We start from the raw sequence: 21,667 nt of genomic DNA, 5'->3' as shown, positions 1-21,667 counted from the left end.
TTTCATTTTTGAGTGAACTACCCTTTTAAAATGTATTGAGTAATGAAATTTAACATTAATCACACTTTTTGGTTAAGCTAGTTATGAGGTCTGATTGAGCATACCAGCAACCATACCACTTTTCAAGCCGGCAGTTCAAAATAACTGAATGCATGCTGATTTTTGTTGTTGGTGGAGTTCGAAACAGGCACATTCTGTGCTCAACAGAAGTGAAGTGTGTGCCTAACTGCATGGCCTTTTTAGATTCAGATTGTTAGAGGGCACTGCTGAGACGTTTTTTCTGTATTTATACAGTGACGAGTCCTGCAAAATCAATGTGATCCATTACCACCACAGGTGTATGCTGAGCTCAAGTCCATTTCACCCTCTTTATCTCTTCTTTTTTGACAAAGCGAGAGAAAGAGACAGACAGTGAGAAAGAGAATGAGACAAAATAAGAGAGCTGCTGGTCAACCAGTGGTCCAACAACCGACTAGTCGAACAGTAAGACTTTTATGTAAACGCTTCCAAAGAAACATATATAATCGGGTTCAGATTAACTGGCTAATTAAAGTAATCAACTAGTCTTTCAGGCAACCTAACAACTAGTTTTAAAAATATGTAGTTTCGCACATCCCCTACTACACATGAGAGATGAGAGAAAGAGAGAATGCAAGTAAGAAAAGAGGGCAAAATAGACAGATCAAATGAAACGTGTGGAAAATGCTGTAGAAGGAGGAAATGAAAAGGCTTTTGAAATGCTAAGTGATTTCTGGAGTGACTTGTCTCTTCATCTGCCCTGCATTCTTCCCTTCTGCTCATTTGGCAGTGAGCGATTGGCAGCACAGCTCTGTCTGTTTGGTGGCATGTTCATCATATCAGCTCACAGCACGTGTTCCTTCATGATACACATGATTCATGCGCTGCTCTGATAGCACATCATCACTCAGTGTACTGTTCCTCACACGTATAGAGGATAAGATGCAATATTTTCACCTATTTGTCAACAGAACATGGCCAGTTGACACGACATGTCAAGCAGTGATGACAGTGTCCTGCAGAGTGGCATGCTCTAAAACTATTTGAAATTAATTTCTAATTAATTTATAAACCTACAACAGCTCCTGTCTTCTACATTGGCCAAATATTGTTAAAGTACTGGAATGTTGCACATTTTACTTTGTTTGCAGGGATTAAATTGAATGTGCCGATGCAACCAAAAAAAAAAAAAAGTTAAATATAATGGAGAAGATAGTGTGATTTTAGAGCTAGTTGTGTCTTATCTCTGTGTTTGTGTGCAAATGATTGACGGAGTGCGTGTGTTCCTTACCATAGTGGCAGTGAAGGGAATGTTGTCTATAAGAGAGGAGGCCAGCGCTGAGACCCACATGACCAAAATGATGGCGATGGCCAACCGCTCATCCTCTGGCACTGCCTGGGAGAGAAGATAACAATAAAATATGTCACAACCAAACACATACACGCACAAGCCCTGTCTTCTCTGTCAGTCTCAAGGCCTATAGATGCCAACACAAAGGTGGGAGGCTTGCAGACAATGTGTTCATGACACAGTCACATTGAATTCATTATTTCACGGTCTGTTGCTTTCATAAACCAAAACACAACACCACACATGTACACAAGCAGAAATAAACACAATTTCTAACCATATGCCTGTTTTTCATCCCGATATTATATGTGAAAAACCACTGTAGCTTTTTATATGCATGTACGAACGCTGTTTATTAAAACATGGTTTTATTTCGTTTCCCCACTATTCTTCTCTATGGTTGTTTATCTACTGTACATGGTCAGATTTTAGGGGTTCTGGTGCTGATGATTGGATTGAATGCATGAGAGCTCCACAGCAGCACCTGTCACGAATAATTACGGTGATTGTAAAAGGCCCACACACCAAACACAAACTGACAGGTCTATCAGAGTGTGATCGCCAGCCAGGCAAAGCTGGACACTTCTAGGCCTGTGGAAATCTCTCTATTTATGACTTAACACAGCCCCACTACTGGATCAAAGATAACAATAATTTCAGCCAGCCACATTATTTAATGAGGTTCATATGGCCGGTTTACAGTGTTTTTATATGTGTGGAAAGACGTGCTCTTAGAATTATGGTGTACGAACTGTATGGGGAAAAAAAGCTATAGCGTCCAACATTGCCCGCCCACTTTTTCAAGGGCCCTGGATTTTTCCTATTTATTCCTTTCTATTCATCACATCATTATAAACTTTAATTTGAAGCAAACGTGTATTTGAAAATCAGACAAAAAAACAAAGGTACAAGACTGTGTACTTGTACATCTTCAATGAGGGAAAGAAAAACAAATCCTTGAAGCATCGCAAATGAAAATCGCACTAAAAACAATGGAGAATTAAAAAATGATTTATTTAAAACAATAGAGAAGTATAAAACTATTTATTTAAATATGTTGATATTTTATGTTCATTGCAAAATATGTACATATCAACAAATATGTACAAATTGTAAGGTTTGAGGGCGAACCAAACACAAATGAATCTTCCAGGTGATTTGTTCAAACATAATTCCACACAGAACTCAACACTCCAGGTTTGGAAAAAGACTGATTGGTTCAGAGAGTGCAAAGTTTAGAGCTCGATCAAGATAACGGCAGAAGTTGCTTGATCCCACGACAGATATACAAAACAGACCTCCTTCTTCTTAAGGAACTCTCAATGACCCCAAGGTTGAAATCTCTTAAAACCAGAGAAAAGAGACTGGGACATTAACTATAAAAATACATAAAATCATCCCAAAACAATTCTTGATGGACTTATAATCAAACATCGTTCAACTACATAATTCTATATGTGTGTCTAATATGCTTAGATCCCATATAAGTCATGTAATTGTTATAACTGTTAGATGTTTGAATGAAAGTGTGTCTTGTTTCCTATCAGTATGATCGTATGTTCTTGATTCAAAAGATGGCTTGATTGAAATCTGTGTAAAATGTTTCATATTCTTATAATAGTAATGATGTCTAAACTGTGGCCTCTTTTCTCTCTGCTAGAAAGCTGGAGAGTAAGGGGATCACAGATAACGCATGATTTACGATGAAAAGTGAAGAAAATGCCACCTCTCAAATAAAGACAGTGTCTAATTGGTCAGAACTCATCCAGGAGGCTGGACAAACAATTGAGTTTAAAATCTTAGGACCCGAACAAAGCTTTAGGAGAGGTGGGAGAAGAAAAAAGTAGATTCGAAAACGATCATGGAGAAACCATGACGGAGTAACCAGACTAGAAACCATGTAGACGAGCAGAGACGAAAGAACCCAAATCAAGATCAGAAGAACATGGGTTAAACAGCTTAATCCAAGCCATCTAACTACTCTCGTCTCAATTTTCCTTATTTTCTTAGTTTTCTTTTCTTTTCCGTTGTGAGTCTCGGTTCTAAGTTAAGTTTTGCGGCAAAGTTTCGGTCCACGATTCGACTGCAAAGCCCGCTTCCCACTTCAAAGACTTTCCATCCATCCGCCAGCACACCACGTGATTGGCCGCCCCAGACATCTATCCAAGCACGAGGAAGACGCCAGCCACGAACCTGGAAAACCCCTTTTACACGACGAAGGGAATCCCCAAAAGGAACGCAAAGACAAGCAAGTAGCCTCCAGACTCTTAAACTGAACTGGTGCATTGATATAGATTTAATAACCCGCCTAAGAAACGATAGAAGGGTTCAATTAATGATTGATGGTTTGTTCAGGTCATGTTTTATAAGTGCATAGGCCTATAGAAACTTGGGATTTCATCATCTCTTAAAACTCATTCTTTCCTCACTCTCTTTCTTTCTGCAACTCGTATGAATGTGTGTGCGTGTGTTTGTGTTAGATATTAGTTTTATGTTGGAATGTTAGAATAATCAATAAAGTCTTGTTTGTATTTTAAAGAGAAGTGTTACTTGTGTTATGTGCTTACGAATTTAATGTCTTAAACTGCTGATCTAAGTTACCTTGCTAATAAATAGTGTTTCACTATAGTCTGGATATTTATATCCGCTGCACAGCTGATAGTTACGGCCGGTTCAAATGAACCCTGGACGAGTCATGTGCTCGGTCGTAATAAGTGATTCTTTCGAATTCCCTATAAATTAATTAATAATCCCTTTTGAGCTAAATTGACCTGTCAGAATCACAAATTACCTTACAAAATATATGAACAAATACTTAAGTAGTTTAAGAAAGTAGGAAGACAGAATCTATTATTTCATTTGCGGTGCTTCATGGGAATGGGCAGATACCTTTGTTGCGATTTGCTTGTTGTGATTCTCTGGTTGGTGGAGATTTCTTTGCAGATATTAAAATGTAATTTTAAATCTCACAAAGTGACTTATTTCTCGCAGTATCAGTATCTCGCAAGTGCAGCTTTGTTTCTCATACCTGTGACTTTATATTTTGCAGTTGCAATGTGATACACAATGGCTTTATTTCTTTTTTTTATTTTCATATTCTGCGTTTACTGCGTTTACTGCGTTTAACAGAATTTTTCTCAAAATCCGATTGCAAGTGGTCACAGGAGACATGTTACTACTTCCAACATGTAAACATGTTTTACCTCCCCACTTGTGATCGTATCATTTTTTGGATAGGTTTTGTGCTGATTTGCATAACTCATTTAGTGAGTTGAGCACCAAAGAAACACAACCAGCCCCTGCAAATATTAATTCTTAGTGAAATCCCCCCCAAAGACTGCATAAAATATTTCTGGAGCAAATACTCACTTTTATCAACACTGCTGTCTGCTCCCCAATGTAGTCGATGAGCTGCAGCTGGGCTAAGGCCTTAAAAGAAAATTAAGCCATAGACAAAAAAAACAACAACAACAGACATTTAATCTGACAGTCCTGATTTTCCATCTTTTAAACAATGGAAGTGTAATATCAAAATTCATCTATTTTTTGTCTAGCTGCTTGCGGTGCACACAAGTATAAGTGAGTGTGAATCTTGGCTCTGCTTTAGAGGGCAAACAGTTTATCTTGGAGAAGCATTAAGCTCCCCACTGGGCCCAAGGGGTGGTCTTCCCTGTGTGAATACTCTCTTCCTTACAAAACAAAGGATTAAACCAACACAAACAGCAAACCCAGCATTTCTGCTGCTGACATGCTAACTTTTCCCTTACTTAGACTCCCAATCTCTAAGTCACCCTCTTTCTCTCTCTTTAGTTAAGAATGTGATAGATAAAAAATAACAACACACTATTATATACATTATTATATATTTCGTTATTTTGTCTATTTCATGACAATGCACTTGAAATATTTAGTCTTTTATAACTTTGCACTTTTTGTCCTCTTAGGCTTATGCTCAGGTTTGTAAAAAAAGAAAAGATATATGTAAAATATATTACATTTAAAAGAAAAATAATAATTTTTCTTACATTAATTGTGCAAATTAATTTAGTTGACAAAACTAAGTATGAAAGATAATTGCAATTAAATCATTTGATTGATTGATTGATTGATTGATTTAGGTTGCATTTAAAACTCAACGCACATTTGATATTAACATGAGAAGCTTGGAACAAGCATCCAAAACACAACATTCACCCAACTAAACTGGTCTTTTCAACTTTGTAAACAATGACTAGACATCACTGTGATGTAATACATGACAGATCATTGGGATATGTGGGCATTTGTGTTTTTAAGCATGTCTGTGTGCAGTACGTGAGCATTACCATACCTCCATAAGCACAAAAAGAGCAGCAAAGAACAACAGGGTGGCCCATTCCACTCTGTGAAGTATGATCTCGAAGTCTTGAATGTCAGCCAGCACCAGTAACCACAGAGCCCCCAAGATAGCGATCCAACCTGAGGGACAAAACAGTACATCAAGCCAAGATCACTGGAAAAAAAACCGAGAACACTTTGAACACAACTGCAATTTTATTTCCTGTTGTAGCACGTAAGGAAATAAAAGGATTTAAGATAATGGAATCCTGGAAAACAGACGACCGGTAGTTAATGCAATGCATCAATCATATGTTATGCCTCTATCTATCTTGCCTTCCCATGACCACAAACACATTCTCATCAGTCGACCACAGTGGTCCTAAATCTGGTATTCCACTCACACAAAACCTCAGTCAGCGGGAGAGAGACCAAACAGCGGCATTCAATTAGAAACACAGTCCAGCCACCTCACAAACAGACTCATAAACGCTCTGCACATCGATATACTGACACCACAAGGAATTCTGCAACGCCACAATGGACTACGGGTTGTCAGGGTGTAAGAATAATAGGCCTAAGCCAGTTACTGGATCGTCTTCATTAAAGGCTTCTGTGATGTGTTTGACACTGATCTTATTACCTCAGTCGAAATAAACAATGGGAATCGCAACTACAACAGAACAGAACATAAATGTGGCAGGTTCCTTTCCTTCACTATCAATGTTGAAAAAAGTTGTGCTGCTTAATATCTTTGAACTTTTTTTCAGATTCTTTGATGAATAGAAAATTTTAAAGATATTTTTGTCCATAAATAGTCAGTGGGAAATTGAATGTACTTGAAACATTTTTCAAAAATATATGTTTCTGTGTGTTCCATAGAATAAAGAAAAAATACAGGTTTGGAATAACTTGAGGGTGAGTAAATGATGGCAGGATTTTTGTTTCATATGAACGTTCCCTTTAAGTTCAACAGTAAATATCATAGTAAAAAAGTGTCAACTTCTGTAACACTGTTCATTTTAATCCACTGAGACGTTATTGTGATATCAATCTGAAAAATCTACCAAGAATGGAGGTGAAATTAAAAAGGATATTAACTATGATTGTGTGAAGAATTATTGCCGGACATTTTACTACTGATTAGGTGATGTACCGTTTCCCAGATGCCTCTTGGAATAAAAACATTCAGCATGTCAGGAACAAAATGTACGAGTCACTAAAGCGAGACTGATAATACAGCAGGACGTGGGCCAGTGTTATACTGCTACATCACATGCGGTGGTCGAAGTCCATCATAATAGGCATGCCATTTAGAGATCAGGGCTGTGCACAAGTAATGCGTCACATGTCAGCCTTTGACCTTTACTATAATAGCCACAGAAAAGCAGGCTTTATTCTGGACCTGCATTTTACATGCAACTGTTTGACGTTGAACATTTTTTTTAAAATGACTTGCTGCAAATGTTACAACAAACGAACAGAAGCCATTAGTGCAGTTAATGAATGCTTACATGCTGGAAGAAACATTTACAAGCAGTAAAATCAGATTTTGAAACGTATTTAAGTGCAGGTAGTAGATTATCATCTCTAGGTTGTGTTTTACCGGAGCAACCATTAAGAGGACATTCAATAAACAACAGCATCCAGGTAAAATGGTTCCTGGAAAAATTATTCCCGAGTACACTGTTTGTCATCATTTACCAAGACAAAGCAGTGAAAGGGAAATTTTCATTTCTTGTTATTTTGCATTTATTTGTTAGTGCAGTATTGATATTTCCATTGAATATTACTCCTCAATGTTCAAAGAATAAAAATATGAGAGCTTGAACAGTGGATGGTGTTCGATTGGTGTGGTGTATATGAGTGCATTTGGGCCTTGATTTAAAAACAGGAACACGTAGTGTGGACTCTGAGGAGTTCAGTCCTTGAAACAGCATGTGTTGAACAGATGGTCACATTCACACTATCAAAGCTTTGGGGTCGAAATACAATTTTTATCATATAATGACACAGAGCCTTTGTCTGGTGGACAGTCAGAAACCAGGTCCTGTGACCACCAAGGGGCTCAATGGAAGTGGTTCTCAACTGGTGCGCCACAATCAAAACAATGGGTCAAAGGTAAGGGGGAAAAATGCTTATTGCAAACAATACAATTAAATAAAAATGAATAAACATAAAAAAAATTAACATTTTTGTTGATATTTTGGCATAAATGTATTAGTTACATGGTAAAAGTGTGCTAAAGTAGGTGCCAACATTAAAACACACACATTGAAAAAGAAAATGTATACAAGTTAATATGTATCAACTACAACATTTGATTTTAAAGAGGCCATATTATGCACTTTTACAAAGTATTAATTTAGTTTTTGGGGTCTACTAGAATAGGTTTTCAAGCTTCATTTTAATTTATTTATTTATTTGTACATATTTTACATTGTTGCAGCATCTGTGTTGCGTTTGAAATTGAATACTTGAAGAAAGTTAAAATTCAAATGTTGTACCAATTCAGAAAGTGCGTGATTTCGGGCGCACTGCTGGTCTGGTCTGTAAGCCCCTCCTTCCGAAAAAAGCACAATGGTCCAGCCGGCCAATCAGAGCACATTGTGCTTTTTTCGGAAGGAGGGGCTTCATAGAGACTGGAACAGAGCGTCACAGACCAGACCAGCAGTGTGCCCGAAATCACGCACTATCTGAATTGGTACAACATTTGAATTTTAACTTTCTTCAAGTATTCAATTTCGAACGCAACACAGATGCTGCAACAATGTAAAATATGTACAAATAATTTCTGTGATTGGTCAACCACTTTGAGCGTGTTTTGGAAATGTCACACCCTTACTATAATTGCAACGTTCAAAACACTATTAACACACCTCAATCAGACTTAACCACCTCTTTTCTCTGTTTGCCTTGGCCTGGAAATATTTAAATGAGGATTATTGTGATATGTACTTGCCGAAGAAAAGTCAAGACTACAATCAAGGCGTTTCATGGAGTTCAGAAACAGTGCTTACAGATAAAGTGAATAACTCCCTTTGGAGTGGATTTTGTGCTTTGTAACTTTGCAGACCTTTTTCAAGCTCAAACAGCAACATTTCACACAAAAGAAAGTTGAAAATGTAAAAAACACAATAGGTCCTCTTTAAGACAGTTTATTATAATTTTTATAAGTCGATAAACAAGAACTTTTTTGGGTCGCCAACATGATGTTCATGTAAAATCTGGGTCCTAAAGCAAAACCCACTACTTGGGCCGAGCAAAGTGGGGCCATCCATAACATTTTGTACCAATGCTCCTTAAATTAAGCCCAGTAATGATAATTGTGAGCAATAATGTTCCTCCAAAAGTGAAGGAAGAGTTAGGAAAATACATTTTAATTTCATTATTAGCCTGCATAAACTCACCATTCTCACTATTATTGTGACACCAGAAAGAATCATAAATGTCAACTCAAAATCTAACCCACACCACTCAAAGCAGAATAGTGAATTACTGAGCAATTATCTAAAGACCCCACTTCCACCAGAAAGACTATTTCCTGTTAGCCAGCCAGAGGCTTTGAACTCCAGCCAGCAATGCCAGTGAGTGAAGTGCCTCAATTAAAAAAAAAAAAAAAACCTGGACAATGGTCAAACCGTTATTATTCAAGCTTCCCAAATTTAGCACAAAACACCACATGCATGCACACATGCTTTGGGATTATGACCAACCCTAGTCAGTAAATGCTGCAACAAACTGATATGCTATAAATCATATCGGAGACAGTGCTTCCAATTCAAGCAAAATTTGATTAAACAGGTGAGTGCTGGAGATTGCCTGTGGGAAATCATTTAATAAGGGATGAGAAGGATGAACAGAGGAAGAGTCAAAGAAGACAGGAAGAGAAAGAACAGAAAAAGATTGAGAAGGATTCAGATGCAGTCACAAAGGAAACAGATGTACTGTAATTGTGGTGGAGAATGTATTGGTCACGATGGTTTGATTTAAACAAGGTAAAGATCATAAAAGGCAATGTTGTTGGGAATATCCGAATGATGGAAGACAAAGTTTTATAACTAGTTATGGGAATCTCCAAGTCTATTAATAAATGTAAAAAAATTAAATGTGAATTTTTGCAATCAGGATGCAATTTTTATACATAACTATTACGTAATACGAAGTTGAAATTAACTGTAAAAATAAGACTCTGACCCTTGCTGATGTAAAATGACATGCACTATTAAAATATCTGTTATGCCCCTCATTTTTGGTTGATACCTTAAAGATGGATATTTTAAAATAATTGTAGTTCCAAAATTAAACTCCAATTTCCCATCAGAGTCTTTGAATATCCTCTCATCTAATGGAAACCCAGGAGAACAAAAATAATGAAGCTTTAATCTCTTTGAGACTGTGATTATAAAGTTTGTTTGGGTTCTCATAAGATTAGAAAAGTCAAAAAGAATCAACCTGATACTTAAATTATAAGCAGAGGTGGACAGTGACGAAGTACATTTACTTGAGTACTTTACTTAAGTACACTTTTTGGGTATATGTACTTTACTTGAGTATTATTTTTTCTGGAACCTTTTTACATTTACTTCACTGCATTTGAAAGACAAATACCGTACTTTTTACTCCACTACATTTCTGTCAAGGTCTTTAGTAGAAAGTAGTTATGTTAGTCAGGGCATGATTTTTTTCCGTCTCTAAAACGTGTCAAGTTTTGTTTGTGTCAAGATGTATACTTCTTTTGTGGGGGTGATAGGAGTGTTAAATAAAAAAATGAAGATGATTATGGCTTTTTAAAGAATTAAAGAATTGTCTTTTTTATCAGTTCAGTTGTTTAATTTCTATAGGTTTTGTAACATTCTAAAAGCTCTTAATTCCACAGATACTTCAAACTGGTCAGTGTATTCACTAGGTTGCTTCAGAGGCATAAGGTACTATAACAATGCAACAATAATAAAACAATACATTGACATTTACTTTTTACTACTGATACTCAAGTACTTTCACTTAAGTAAAAATCGGTCTTTACAACTTTTACTTGTAATGGAGTAATATTTGACCAGTAATATCTGTACTTTCACTCAAGTAAAGAAGTTGTGTACTTTGTCCACCTCTAAAGTATGTTTTTGAAGCATTAAAGTCCGCGTGAACCGGAAGTTGCAAACGACTTTTCTCCAGTGCTGTGACGTATTTCCCAGTGAAAAGGAATATTGAACAGAGGGCAGGGTTTTACTCTAGCGCTCCTCCTCTCCATCTCTCGCTCATTACAGACTAACGATTTGAGGGGAGTGGTTAAGCGTTTCCCAAACCAAGCCGTCAAACCTACGTCATCAGAGAAGGTCCTCCAAGGCAGAGGGGAGGGGCATTTTCAGATTTTGATTAAAGATTACGAAGCCAAAAAAATGTTTTCTGTGTTTTAACTTGCACGGATTAATTGTTCACCACAAGACTAGTAATATGCGCTAACAAAGTAAATAGGGTCCATTTTGATTTCATGCCGACTTTAAGTAGAATTTGGGGTCAAACACAACATGAGGCAGTTTGTTTTTCTCTCCAGAGAAAAGTAACAACACATATATCATAATTCACCACCAGACAGACAGACAGACATACAGACAGATCATCTGACTTTAAAACACTTTTTTTTAGATACAAGCATCCTTTTCTCGAAGAGTAAATTATGTTCAACGATTTGGATGGCACAAACACATACAAACACACACACACACACACACGCACTGTAGCTCATGCTTGGTGTGAAATGAATCCCAGACTTCTTCCACACTGGCACTGGGACGGTTTTGTCAACACAATCCAAAAAAAGTAACTTTTGATTTGCTTTCTGCTTCAGTGTTCCGCCACGGCAACCAACTGAAGATGGAGGAGGAATTGGGAGCCTTCAGCAATGCACAGCACAAACAAAGCAGAAAAAATGAGAGCGAAAAAGAGAGAGAAAAAGGCTCTGCAATTAAAAGAAGTTTGCTGAGAAACCTTGGAGGCTCATTCATCATACCCAAAACAACACAGGCATTCCGGCCCGTTGAGTGAGACACAAACACCATCATGTTCTTCTTTTTAAAGCAAATGTGTTTCCACAAGCACCCTTTTATAAAGAACCCTGTCTCTCTCAGGATGTTCCAGGGAAGAAATGAGCTGTTGCGTGTTTTCTACTTTGATTAATCTTCCTCTGTTTCCTCATTCATTATTTGGTGGTACAGCTTTTGTACTGCCTAGGAGATAAATTATGTCTTATTTCTTAATTTAGTTATTTATAAATAAATGACTATATCAAGAGCTGAGATACATTAGTAATATTTAATATGCATGTGCTCCAGATCTTAAATGAAATGTTATCTAAAATTCAAATAAATTAATAATACTTCAAAGTCACAGTATGGAAGAGTTTTTGGTTAAAAATGAACAAAACTCAATATGTATATCTTCAGATGCATCACAACCCATTGATGTTGATGGTGTTAGAGAGGCCAAAGTTCCGCAGTGCATCTTTAAATTCAAGACATATCTATAGCCTAATAAAGCTGCTTTATTTGACATTGGAATGAATTAATCATGACTGACTACGAACAGGGTATTTCTCCTGTGCTAAATTACACTTTCCGATTTTTCATAATACTGTATCCACTGCACTAGGTGTCAGTCAGTATATTCCGAGACAACAGTCAAATCAATAAGTATAACAACAAAAAATGACTTAGCACACATGTTGACCTCTAACCACATTACCAAATAATGATTAACACAAGATTCTTAAATTAAATGTTGCATGATGTATTCTATGAACCTTTTTTTTTTTTTAAGAGCATCTAAATATCTTTCCTTTCAGAGTAAAGGCACACTGAGAATCTAATTGATATTTCCTACTCATGAAATGTTTTCATGGACCTATAGAAATGACCTTTCAGAGTTGTTTTTTCTCTTAACTCTCTTTGAGTGACTTAAAAATCGAGAAAACTCCCCAGATGCACTGTTACTGCTAATGTTGTTCATAGAAATGTGCTAATGTTCTCTAGTCAATTATAGAATAATCAAATTGTAATTACATAATTTTTCTGGGAAATGGATGGCCTCGGGGCCTAAGAATCACTTAATTGTCATGAATGTGCTTTTCGTTGGAAAGTCGTGTGGTGCTCTGTGAGCACAGTGCATCCTGTGTGCTTCATTGCTCTCCAGCAGGCGCGCTGTATCCTCGTCCATGATTAAATAATCAATATCAAAGGTCAAACGGAGTGGTGATGTGTCAACCTAATGAAAGTCTAATGACAGTCATTTGCAGCCCATGCTGGACGACCCTGGTTTTGATCAGGAGGAGGAACTGAGAAGAATTTGAAAGCAGAACCACACTGTTTTTTGAAAATGATAATGTACATTATTTTTGCGATCAGTGCCAATTAATCATGTACACAGCTGTGGAAAGGCAAAAAAACACGATTTTGTATGTATAAAGAGATGCTCATTTTGAAAATAATATTTATGTGTCATCCCTCCATAAGATCAAGCTGTCCACAAATGAGAATTGATTATCAATACACAATCAGACCTGAACAATACAACAACCTAAGAGAGCTGTGTGGCAGGCATTTTCTGATTGACCAACTCGTACTCACTAATAATGTTTGGTGAAGTTCTCAATTTCATTCCTATCAGTAATTGACATCTCATTCACCGTGTAATAAACATGTCTATAAACCAGTTCGACAAAGCTAGAGCAAAAAGGATGGCTGTGTGGCGGGAAGAAAAAAATTAAAACAGAAACAAAAGACTTATTTTGGGGTGTGTAATACTAGCTGTCTTATTTAATCTCACGCTACTCCATTGTTATGGCTTTGCATTTGTGTCTCTTTCTACATGTAAAGCCCAGCTGCAAACAATTACCACATCAACACATTGACGGATTTATACACGCACCAATTAGATCACGGGAGGATGTGGCCAGCTTTACAAGAATAACATTTGTTTTTCTATTTTTATTCTACGAACCCTAATTTAATGCATATAAATTGAAATGTTTCCTATGTGGTAGAGGAACTGGCACATTTTTGATCATTTCCAAAATAGCAAAGTATTCTTGTGATTCCATTTCCTCTGCTCAAACAGAGAGGAAACAAGCCCTCATAATTAGATTGTGAGGCGTGTAAACAGCAGGGCCAGTTCAGCAATAGAAATAGAAATGGATGAGGTCTGATTATTTGTGTCCTTGTTTGTCTCTCTCTTACCCAGATCCAGATGTATGGCAGGAACAAAAGAGTTCAGGAAGAACATAAAGATGACCACCCCAAGGACAGTCAGACACTTGACCAGGAGGATTTTGTCAGTTATTCTGTGCTATAAAAGACCATGAAAGATGCATTTTAGAGACAAGACAGAAAGAAACATGTCTAATACCTATTATGCCCTCTAAACCAGAGTTTCTGGTGGGTTGCGATCCACAGGTCTGTTCAAATTGGATCGCTTATGGGAGTGGAAAAAAAACCCCCAATGCTTAACTGCAAATATTATAATGCTAATCATATAATGGTATATAGTTAGCTTTTCAGACGAACTTTAACAAGGGAATAAATGCTGTGAAAGCACCTAGAAGCATCTAATGTTTATGACATCAAAGGTCATGTGTCCAACTAAACCAGAGTACATTACAGATTTAACTGCAACAAGCCTAAAGTTAGAGTGTCCTGACCACAATATGTTTCAGTGAATTATTGGCTACTAATCAAATATAAAACCATCAAATTTCAATTGATGTTTAGAAACCAAACTAGAAACACTTCTGCAGTTAATTTATGCGATGATTTTATTTATTTATTTCCCTATTCAGTCAATGTCATGCTTATGCAGTTCATAGTAATATTATTACATTAATAAATGTAAATTTGTATGTAAGTGTGTTAAGGACATTTTGTTTATTTTTGTGCAAAATGAATGAATGAATGAATTAATACATTTATTTATTTATTTATTTGAGAACCAGTGATCTAAACACTTTACTCCACTGGAAGTTTCTTATCAATTAATAAGATGACATTGGAAAGATAAGGCAGGGTTATCAGAGAGGTACAACACTTAAATCTTAATGCAGCCTTGTTTTACCTTTTTTTGCAGTTCTTGAATATTTTGCTCCCAGTTTTTGTCTTCCTGTGATATTTGCCTGTGAAAATAAAGGAATAAAACAGAATGGAGTGTTAATACATCCTTTCAGCCAGCATGGACACCTGCAAATGAGTCGAAGAGGTGACTTCATGTGGTCACCCCGAACCTTTTCTACTCAGCATGTGAGGCTATAAATGGCTTCTGTGATCATTCTATCTCTCATCAAAGCAAACCACAAGCCCCACAAAATCACAAGCAGAACTAATCGAATTTCTTTAGTTAAAAGAAACATTTCTGATAACAAAAAAATAAATAAGATACTGTTGAGAACAAAATTATTCTGCTTGATTAAAATTTCAGCTCTCCACAAGAACTTTAGAGGGCCTACACAACTGAGAACAGATACCTACTTTTTTTTTTTACAGGTTAATTATTTTTCATTTATCATCCTGTGCTTCTGGGTATGTGCTACTGTCAGACACAACAGGTGTCATGCAGTGGGAATGGATATATTTTGGACCTGAAGTGTTTTCAAGTGACCTGATACCAAGACAATTATCTTAATACTTTTTGGAGAGACTCGGTACAGCATATCTGTCTTTTATAAATCTAAAAACTAAAGACCATAAAACTAAAGACTCTTCGGAGATATAAAGGATGCAATACAACTCTATAGGTACTCAGGATTAACATGAGATTGGCAGATTCATAATTCATAAAGTTATGTCCCCTTTAAACACCCCTTGTGCATCAGGGTAGACAGACTGCTTCCATTTTAACCAGACAGACGATGAAAAGAATGGACTGAGCATGAGTGTAGCACCTCTGGAAGGTCTTGAGCTGCTTGCGCAGAAGACTTTCAAGATTGAGCACCTTCTGCATGAGAAGACACTTGACGGCAGTCTCTTCTCGGCTGGCAGGGTTAATGCGATGGGCTGTCTGCCTCCACACCAGAATCTCATGCTTCAGTTCTGCAGGGCGACACAAATCATGATAAGATAAAGGGTTCAGCAGTAGAACAGACAAATATGAATTAAGATAAGAATTTCAAATCTATTAAAAAAAAAAAAAAAAAAAAAACTGGGAAGAAACCATAGACTGTAGGAAGAAACAGATAACAAGAACTATTAATGATATGGATTTATGGTCAAACAGAGCCAATCCAGAGAAAAAAAGAAAGGGAGGGATAATTGTAACACATTTGTTAGCTCATTTATTCAGATTATTTTTAGCCCAAAGCTTTGCAATTGGACCATCTTTGCCATGTCTCTAGTCACTACCTATGACAATTCATTTGCTAACTTCATTTACCTGGATACAGTTAAATGCAGACAGGCCAATATCAGAATTTTTTTTAAATACTGTGACCGAATTAGGAAGCAATAACGGTTTAAAATGTGAAGAAAAAACAATAGTTAAAGCTTAAAGGGTTAGTTCACCCAAAAATGAAAATTCTGTCAGTAATTACTCACCCTCAAGTTGTTCCAACCCCGTAAGACTTTCGTTCATCTTCGGAACACAAATTTATATATTTTTGATTAAATCTGAGCGCTGGATCACTCCTCCATAGGCTTCTATGGGATCGAAACTTGCCGGCCCAGAAAAGTTAGAAAAGACATCGTTAAAATAGTCCAAGTGACTACAGTGGCTCAACCATAAGTTTATCAAGTGATGAGAATACTTTTTGTGCGCAAAAAAACAAACAAAAATAACTAATTTATTCAACTATTCATTTTCTTTTGTGTGGGCCTGAGTGAATTCACATAGTGTAACAGCGCAGCGCTTCAGGGTTGTACGTCACAGGCCAATAGTGAGCCTACGTGGTGACGTACAACACAGAAGCGTTGCGCTGTTACACTACGTGAATTCACTCAGGCAAGTTTCGATCCCATTGAAGCCTATGGAGGAGTGATCCAGCTCTCAGATTTAATCAAAAATATCTTAATTTGTGTTCCGAAGATGAACGAAAGTCTTACCGGGTTGGAACAACATGAGGGTGAGTAATTACTGACAGAATTTTTCATTTTTGGGTGAACTAACCCTTTAAGGCTGACTTAAAGGGGTCATAAATTGAGAGATGAAATCTTTTGAAATGCAAGAGGTCATTGTACTATAAAATGTAATTGTACAGAAAATGACTCGTTTTAGATTTTATAACTGTATGACGTAAAAGTGTAATGAAAGACTGCAGAAGAAAATCAATGCCTACTTCTACATCAGTGCCTCTTTAGCCCCGCCCACCGATTCACACATGTCATTTAGTAGTAATTACGAGAGATGCAAACACAGGACCACTCCAGCAATAAAACAATTGAGATCCCTTTTAGGATTGCAAGACGTTTTGCAGTGCCAGTTTGTGGGAAAACACAGTTATTGCATTGCCTTCCTTGTGATCCTAACATTAAAAAAGCATGGGTGAACTTTAGAACTGAAGATCCAGATCGCGGCAGTAAGAAACTGTTCTTTTCTTCGCTTTATTTTACTGCTGACATATTTTTAAACAAAACACAGTTCAGCGCATACTTTTCGGAGAGACTGAAAATAAAAGATGATGCAGTGCCGACTATATCGGATCCGACAGCAATGTCGCAACACAAAAGTGTGAGTAACAATGTTTTAAAAATATGTCACTTGCTTTGTTTATGTTACTTTGCTTTGTTACAAATCATTTTATATGTACTGAGTATTTATACAGTAGCGCCACAGTCAAACTGTGAATAGTTGTGATTTACTGTTGTTTCCTTTGCTTTGGAATTTATGGGGTTAATGCATTGGACTATTTTTGGATACGGAAGAGGATGAGGATGAAGCACAGACTAGGCAGTTACAAAAAGAATGGAGAAGGAAAGGAAAGAGAAGATAAGGGAGAAGGAAAAACAAAGATATACAATAGGCACGGATTTGTACTAGTCCTTCAGCATGACTTCTCACCATGTGATGGTGAGGCTGCTAGGAAAGCTTTCCAGAAGCTAATTGACACAGTAATGCATCATGCCGAGGGCCTGGAAAACTATATCAGCCGCACAGCAGGTTTGATTTTTTCGAAAGTGAGGCTCTGTGGGGACTTAATGCAGAATTAGAAATTGGACTGGCATTGAGTGGTCACCATCAGCCCTATTGGAGGTATTTCGTTCCAGACGCAGAACTCACGGGGAACCGACAAGCCGATAATTTAAGTTCTGTTCCTTACAGAGCAGAGTTCTAAAACTATGCATCAACTCCACACCGACTAACACTCTTTCATTGTGTTAGCCACCCAATAACCCAATAATCACAGGAAGAAGGGGGAGATTTGCATTCTGGCTGGTGCTAGTCCCATGCTGATGTTGTCTCAAAGGGAAGACAATCCTCACAGTAGGCAAAGGCCAATGGTGTAGGAGACGTGTAAAGCGTGCCTTCCTGCCTTCTGATAAAAAAATTCTCTTTTTTTCAGTTGCTTGTCTGTCATCTTGTATTTATCTCTGAAACAACAGGCACAAAACATACATAAATTTAATTAAGGCTCCTGGTGTGACGCATCCATTCGTGCAACCTGCTGGTTGTTTTCAAAATAACAGTTCTTGTGTAGGTGTTCTATAAGCATGAACAGATATAATTCACTGTTTCTAATTTTAAATTAAAATTCCCTTATCTTACTGATAAGTTGATATAGTTATACTCTAAAATCAAATCCATAAAATTCAATCAAAAATTACATTTAAAAAAAAAACCAATTGTTCCCAAAAGTATTTGTTGAGATTGTCTTGGCTGCAGTATGGGGAGAGTGGTTCTTTCAACTAAAAAGTTATTTAATAACAAAAATGTAATTAAAGCTGCAAGCAGCATTTACCGGGGTTCAAGCATTTAAAGGAGAACTTTTTTTGTACATTTGGAGTGCTGTCAGTACAGAGAACAACGACAAAAATCGGTGTTGCCTACAACATGTTATCCTCTTTTTAAAATTTGCACCCTGTTGACTTCAATGGGGCAAGTTTTAAACCTGCTTTTAGCCTCTTAACATCCTTGATGTGTCATTACAAGTGCACAGGTCATGTGAGTGATTCCTTCGGAGTGAACGCGGGTGAATCTGACTGCAGTAGATGTGAAAGATATTAATAAAAATGATGTTTATTCAGCCAGCGCACATACCTGTATTTACATCCTGTTTTCGGTCGAAGTCCACAGTAGTCGATTGTCGAGTTCACGCGCGTGATCATAGGTACTAAACCTATGCGCGTGAACTCGACAATCCATTGCGCTCTTTAAGATCACTAAATTCGAGGCTTTTGGTCATACCTAGGATATCCAGAACCACCAAAGGAGGGAGAGCATTTTCACATTTAGCTCCAAAACTCTGGAATAGCCTTCCTGATACTGTTCGTTGCTCAGACTCGCTCTCCCAGTTTAAAACTAGATTAAAGACGCATCTCTTCAGCCAGGCATTCATATAATATTTTTAATCTTACAGTTAAATTCTGTCTCTAGTTCATAAATGCCAGAGGAGAACTGGCCCCCGACTGAGCCTGGGTTCTCCCAAGGTTTTTTTTTCTCCATTAGGTCACCTGATGGAGTTTTTCGGTTCCTTGCCACTGTTGCCTTTGGCTTGCTCAGTTGGGGATATTTTGGGGATATTTAATTTTATCAATCAATAAATTCCACTAGAAACAAACCTTGTTGTATTATTTTAATTTAATACTATGAAGCTGCTTTGATACAATCTGTATTGTGAAAAGCGCTATACAAATATACTTGACTTGATTTACCACAATTTACCATAACGAGTCTAACCCTACCGAGAAATAACGAAAGAGAAACACAGAAACTACAACTGACTTCATCTACAGCCTTAGATGAAATCAACTGATAAAAGAAGACGTTAAATCTCTCAAGATCTCAGCAGAGGAGGATTAAACAACTCCACAAACAGCATTACCAGCTTCACTTATTACTAACCAGTTTGACTTTATTTCTGTCACGCGTCTACAGAAGTTGTTATTGAGAATTAACAGAGGTTTATATGTTGATGATTTATTGTTTCATGATGGAGATCAGTGTTTGTAGATATCAATTTATAATAATTTTTTTTCTCTGGCTGCTGTAACTTTGTGTTTATAAAACACACTTGTTGTGGCACAAAAGCCAATAGAAAATATAATCAGGTGTTGATGGTCAAAGTAATCGATTGCCGAGTTCACGCGCGTGATAATAGGTAACTAAACCCATTGATATCATATAAAGGCTAGATGTCTCGTCCGCGCTGCTGGCCAATGGAGCTCGACATCCGCACACGGCGGCCATCTTAAGACAGGGTGCTCGCTCACTCATAACATGGTGCATGTACTTTTAAATAACCATAACTTGCTCAATTTTCTACCGATTTTAAAACGGTTTGGTTTGTTATAAACGTCAGAGATGTAGCTATTATACTGCATACATATGAATAATTATGTTCAAAATGTTTAAGCATTCAGAATTATAGCCACGTTAATAACGTTTGTAAGAAACCAAACCGTTTGTAAATCCGTCCAGATTTCAGCGAGATAAGAGGATTTGTGTGCGTGCTGCTCACTCACCTTAATTCCTGTCCTAAGATGGCCGCCGGTGATGCCGGAAGTGACTCCGCCTTAAGACATCTAGCCTTTATATGATATCTATGACTAAACCTATGCGCGTGAACTCGGCAATCGACTACTTTGGACTTCAACCGAAAACAGGATGTAAACACAGGTATTTGCGCTGGCTTAAATAACATCATTTTTATACATATCTTTCACATCTACTGCAGTCAGATTCACTCGTGTTCACTCAGAAGGAATCACTCACATTTTCTGTGCACTTGTAATGACACATCAAGGATGTTAAGAGGCTAAAAGCAGGTTTAGTACTTGGCTTGCCCCATTGAAGTCAACAGGGTGCAAATTTTAAAAATAGAATAACTCGGTGTAGGCAACACCGATTTTTGTCGTTGTTCTCTGTATTGACAGCACTCCAAATGTACAAAAAAATGAGCTCAATGTTAAAATTGACCGGAGTTCTCCTTTAAGCGATGTGACGTCGACCTATCCGCTGCCAGTAACGTTTCCGCTGGCAGATAAAAGGACGCTGGAAAGGAGTGAATGGAGTCTCTTTTGTTTTCTGGTTTTGCTGTCATTTTTACTTGGTTTTTGACTCGCTTTATTTGTTATTTGCTTATGCCAACATCTGTTGTTTTGTTATAACTTTTTGATTTACTATTTTGTTCGATTATTTTCTTTTACTTGGATGGCGTTTCTCTTTGATCTTTGCTGAGCTTACGCTCTCTGATGTTTACTCTTTACTCAAGAGGAAGGTGGATAGGGAAGATGTCGGCCTATGTGCAACATTTAGGTAACTCTGTGTATAGAAACCCCAGGTATGAGGTGAACGCCACCCATTGTATGTTTTGTTTTGTTAGTTGAGAGTAGGGAAGTATACGGCGTTCGGCGCTGAAGATTTAATTATTTTATTTTCTTTCCTTTAGTTAGGTTAGAGGTTTAAATGAGGTAGAATTGTTTTCTTTTGTTTCTTTCTTTCTTTTGGCGTCACTAGAGTCCCCTTTCTTTTGGGTTGATTTGTTTAGTTTTTTTTCTTGTTCATTTTTATTTTTATTTTTATTGTAAATTTGTACATATTGGTTGTGGCTTTAAAGGGGTCATATAATGCCATTTTTGTACAAGCTAATATGATTCTTTAGGGTCTAAATTAAAAGTTTGTAATATACTTTAATTAAAAATTCTCATTAGTATTGTAAGAAAACACTACTTTTACCTGGTCAAAAACAGCTCTGTTTTCAGCACGCCGTTTCAGTGCATGTGTCTTTAAATGATAATGAGCTTTGCTCACCCCGCCCCTCTGTTCTGTGGGTACACCGTATTAGACATT

At 37.1% G+C, this 21,667-nt stretch overlaps 1 protein-coding gene across 1 annotated transcript in view; it reads right to left on the bottom strand.

Annotated features, from left to right (window-relative positions):
* Window positions 1–21,667, bottom strand: part of oca2 (oculocutaneous albinism II) — an 85,565-nt gene that overhangs the window by 18,278 nt on the left and 45,620 nt on the right. The window contains exons 16-21 of the mRNA XM_084424957.1: window positions 15,612–15,759; window positions 14,789–14,846; window positions 13,918–14,026; window positions 5,700–5,827; window positions 4,739–4,798; window positions 1,310–1,414 (exon numbers count right to left, since the gene is read on the bottom strand). Of these exons, the coding sequence (XP_084281083.1) occupies window positions 1,310–1,414; window positions 4,739–4,798; window positions 5,700–5,827; window positions 13,918–14,026; window positions 14,789–14,846; window positions 15,612–15,759 (608 nt within the window). The remainder of the gene's footprint in view (window positions 1–1,309; window positions 1,415–4,738; window positions 4,799–5,699; window positions 5,828–13,917; window positions 14,027–14,788; window positions 14,847–15,611; window positions 15,760–21,667) is intronic.

This window comes from Rutilus rutilus (assembly GCF_951802725.1).
Source record: "Rutilus rutilus genome assembly, chromosome: 12".
Classification (NCBI taxonomy): Eukaryota; Metazoa; Chordata; class Actinopteri; order Cypriniformes; family Leuciscidae; genus Rutilus; species Rutilus rutilus.
Note: the sequence above shows the minus strand (reverse complement) of the source record. Positions and strands in the feature narration are given on the sequence as shown.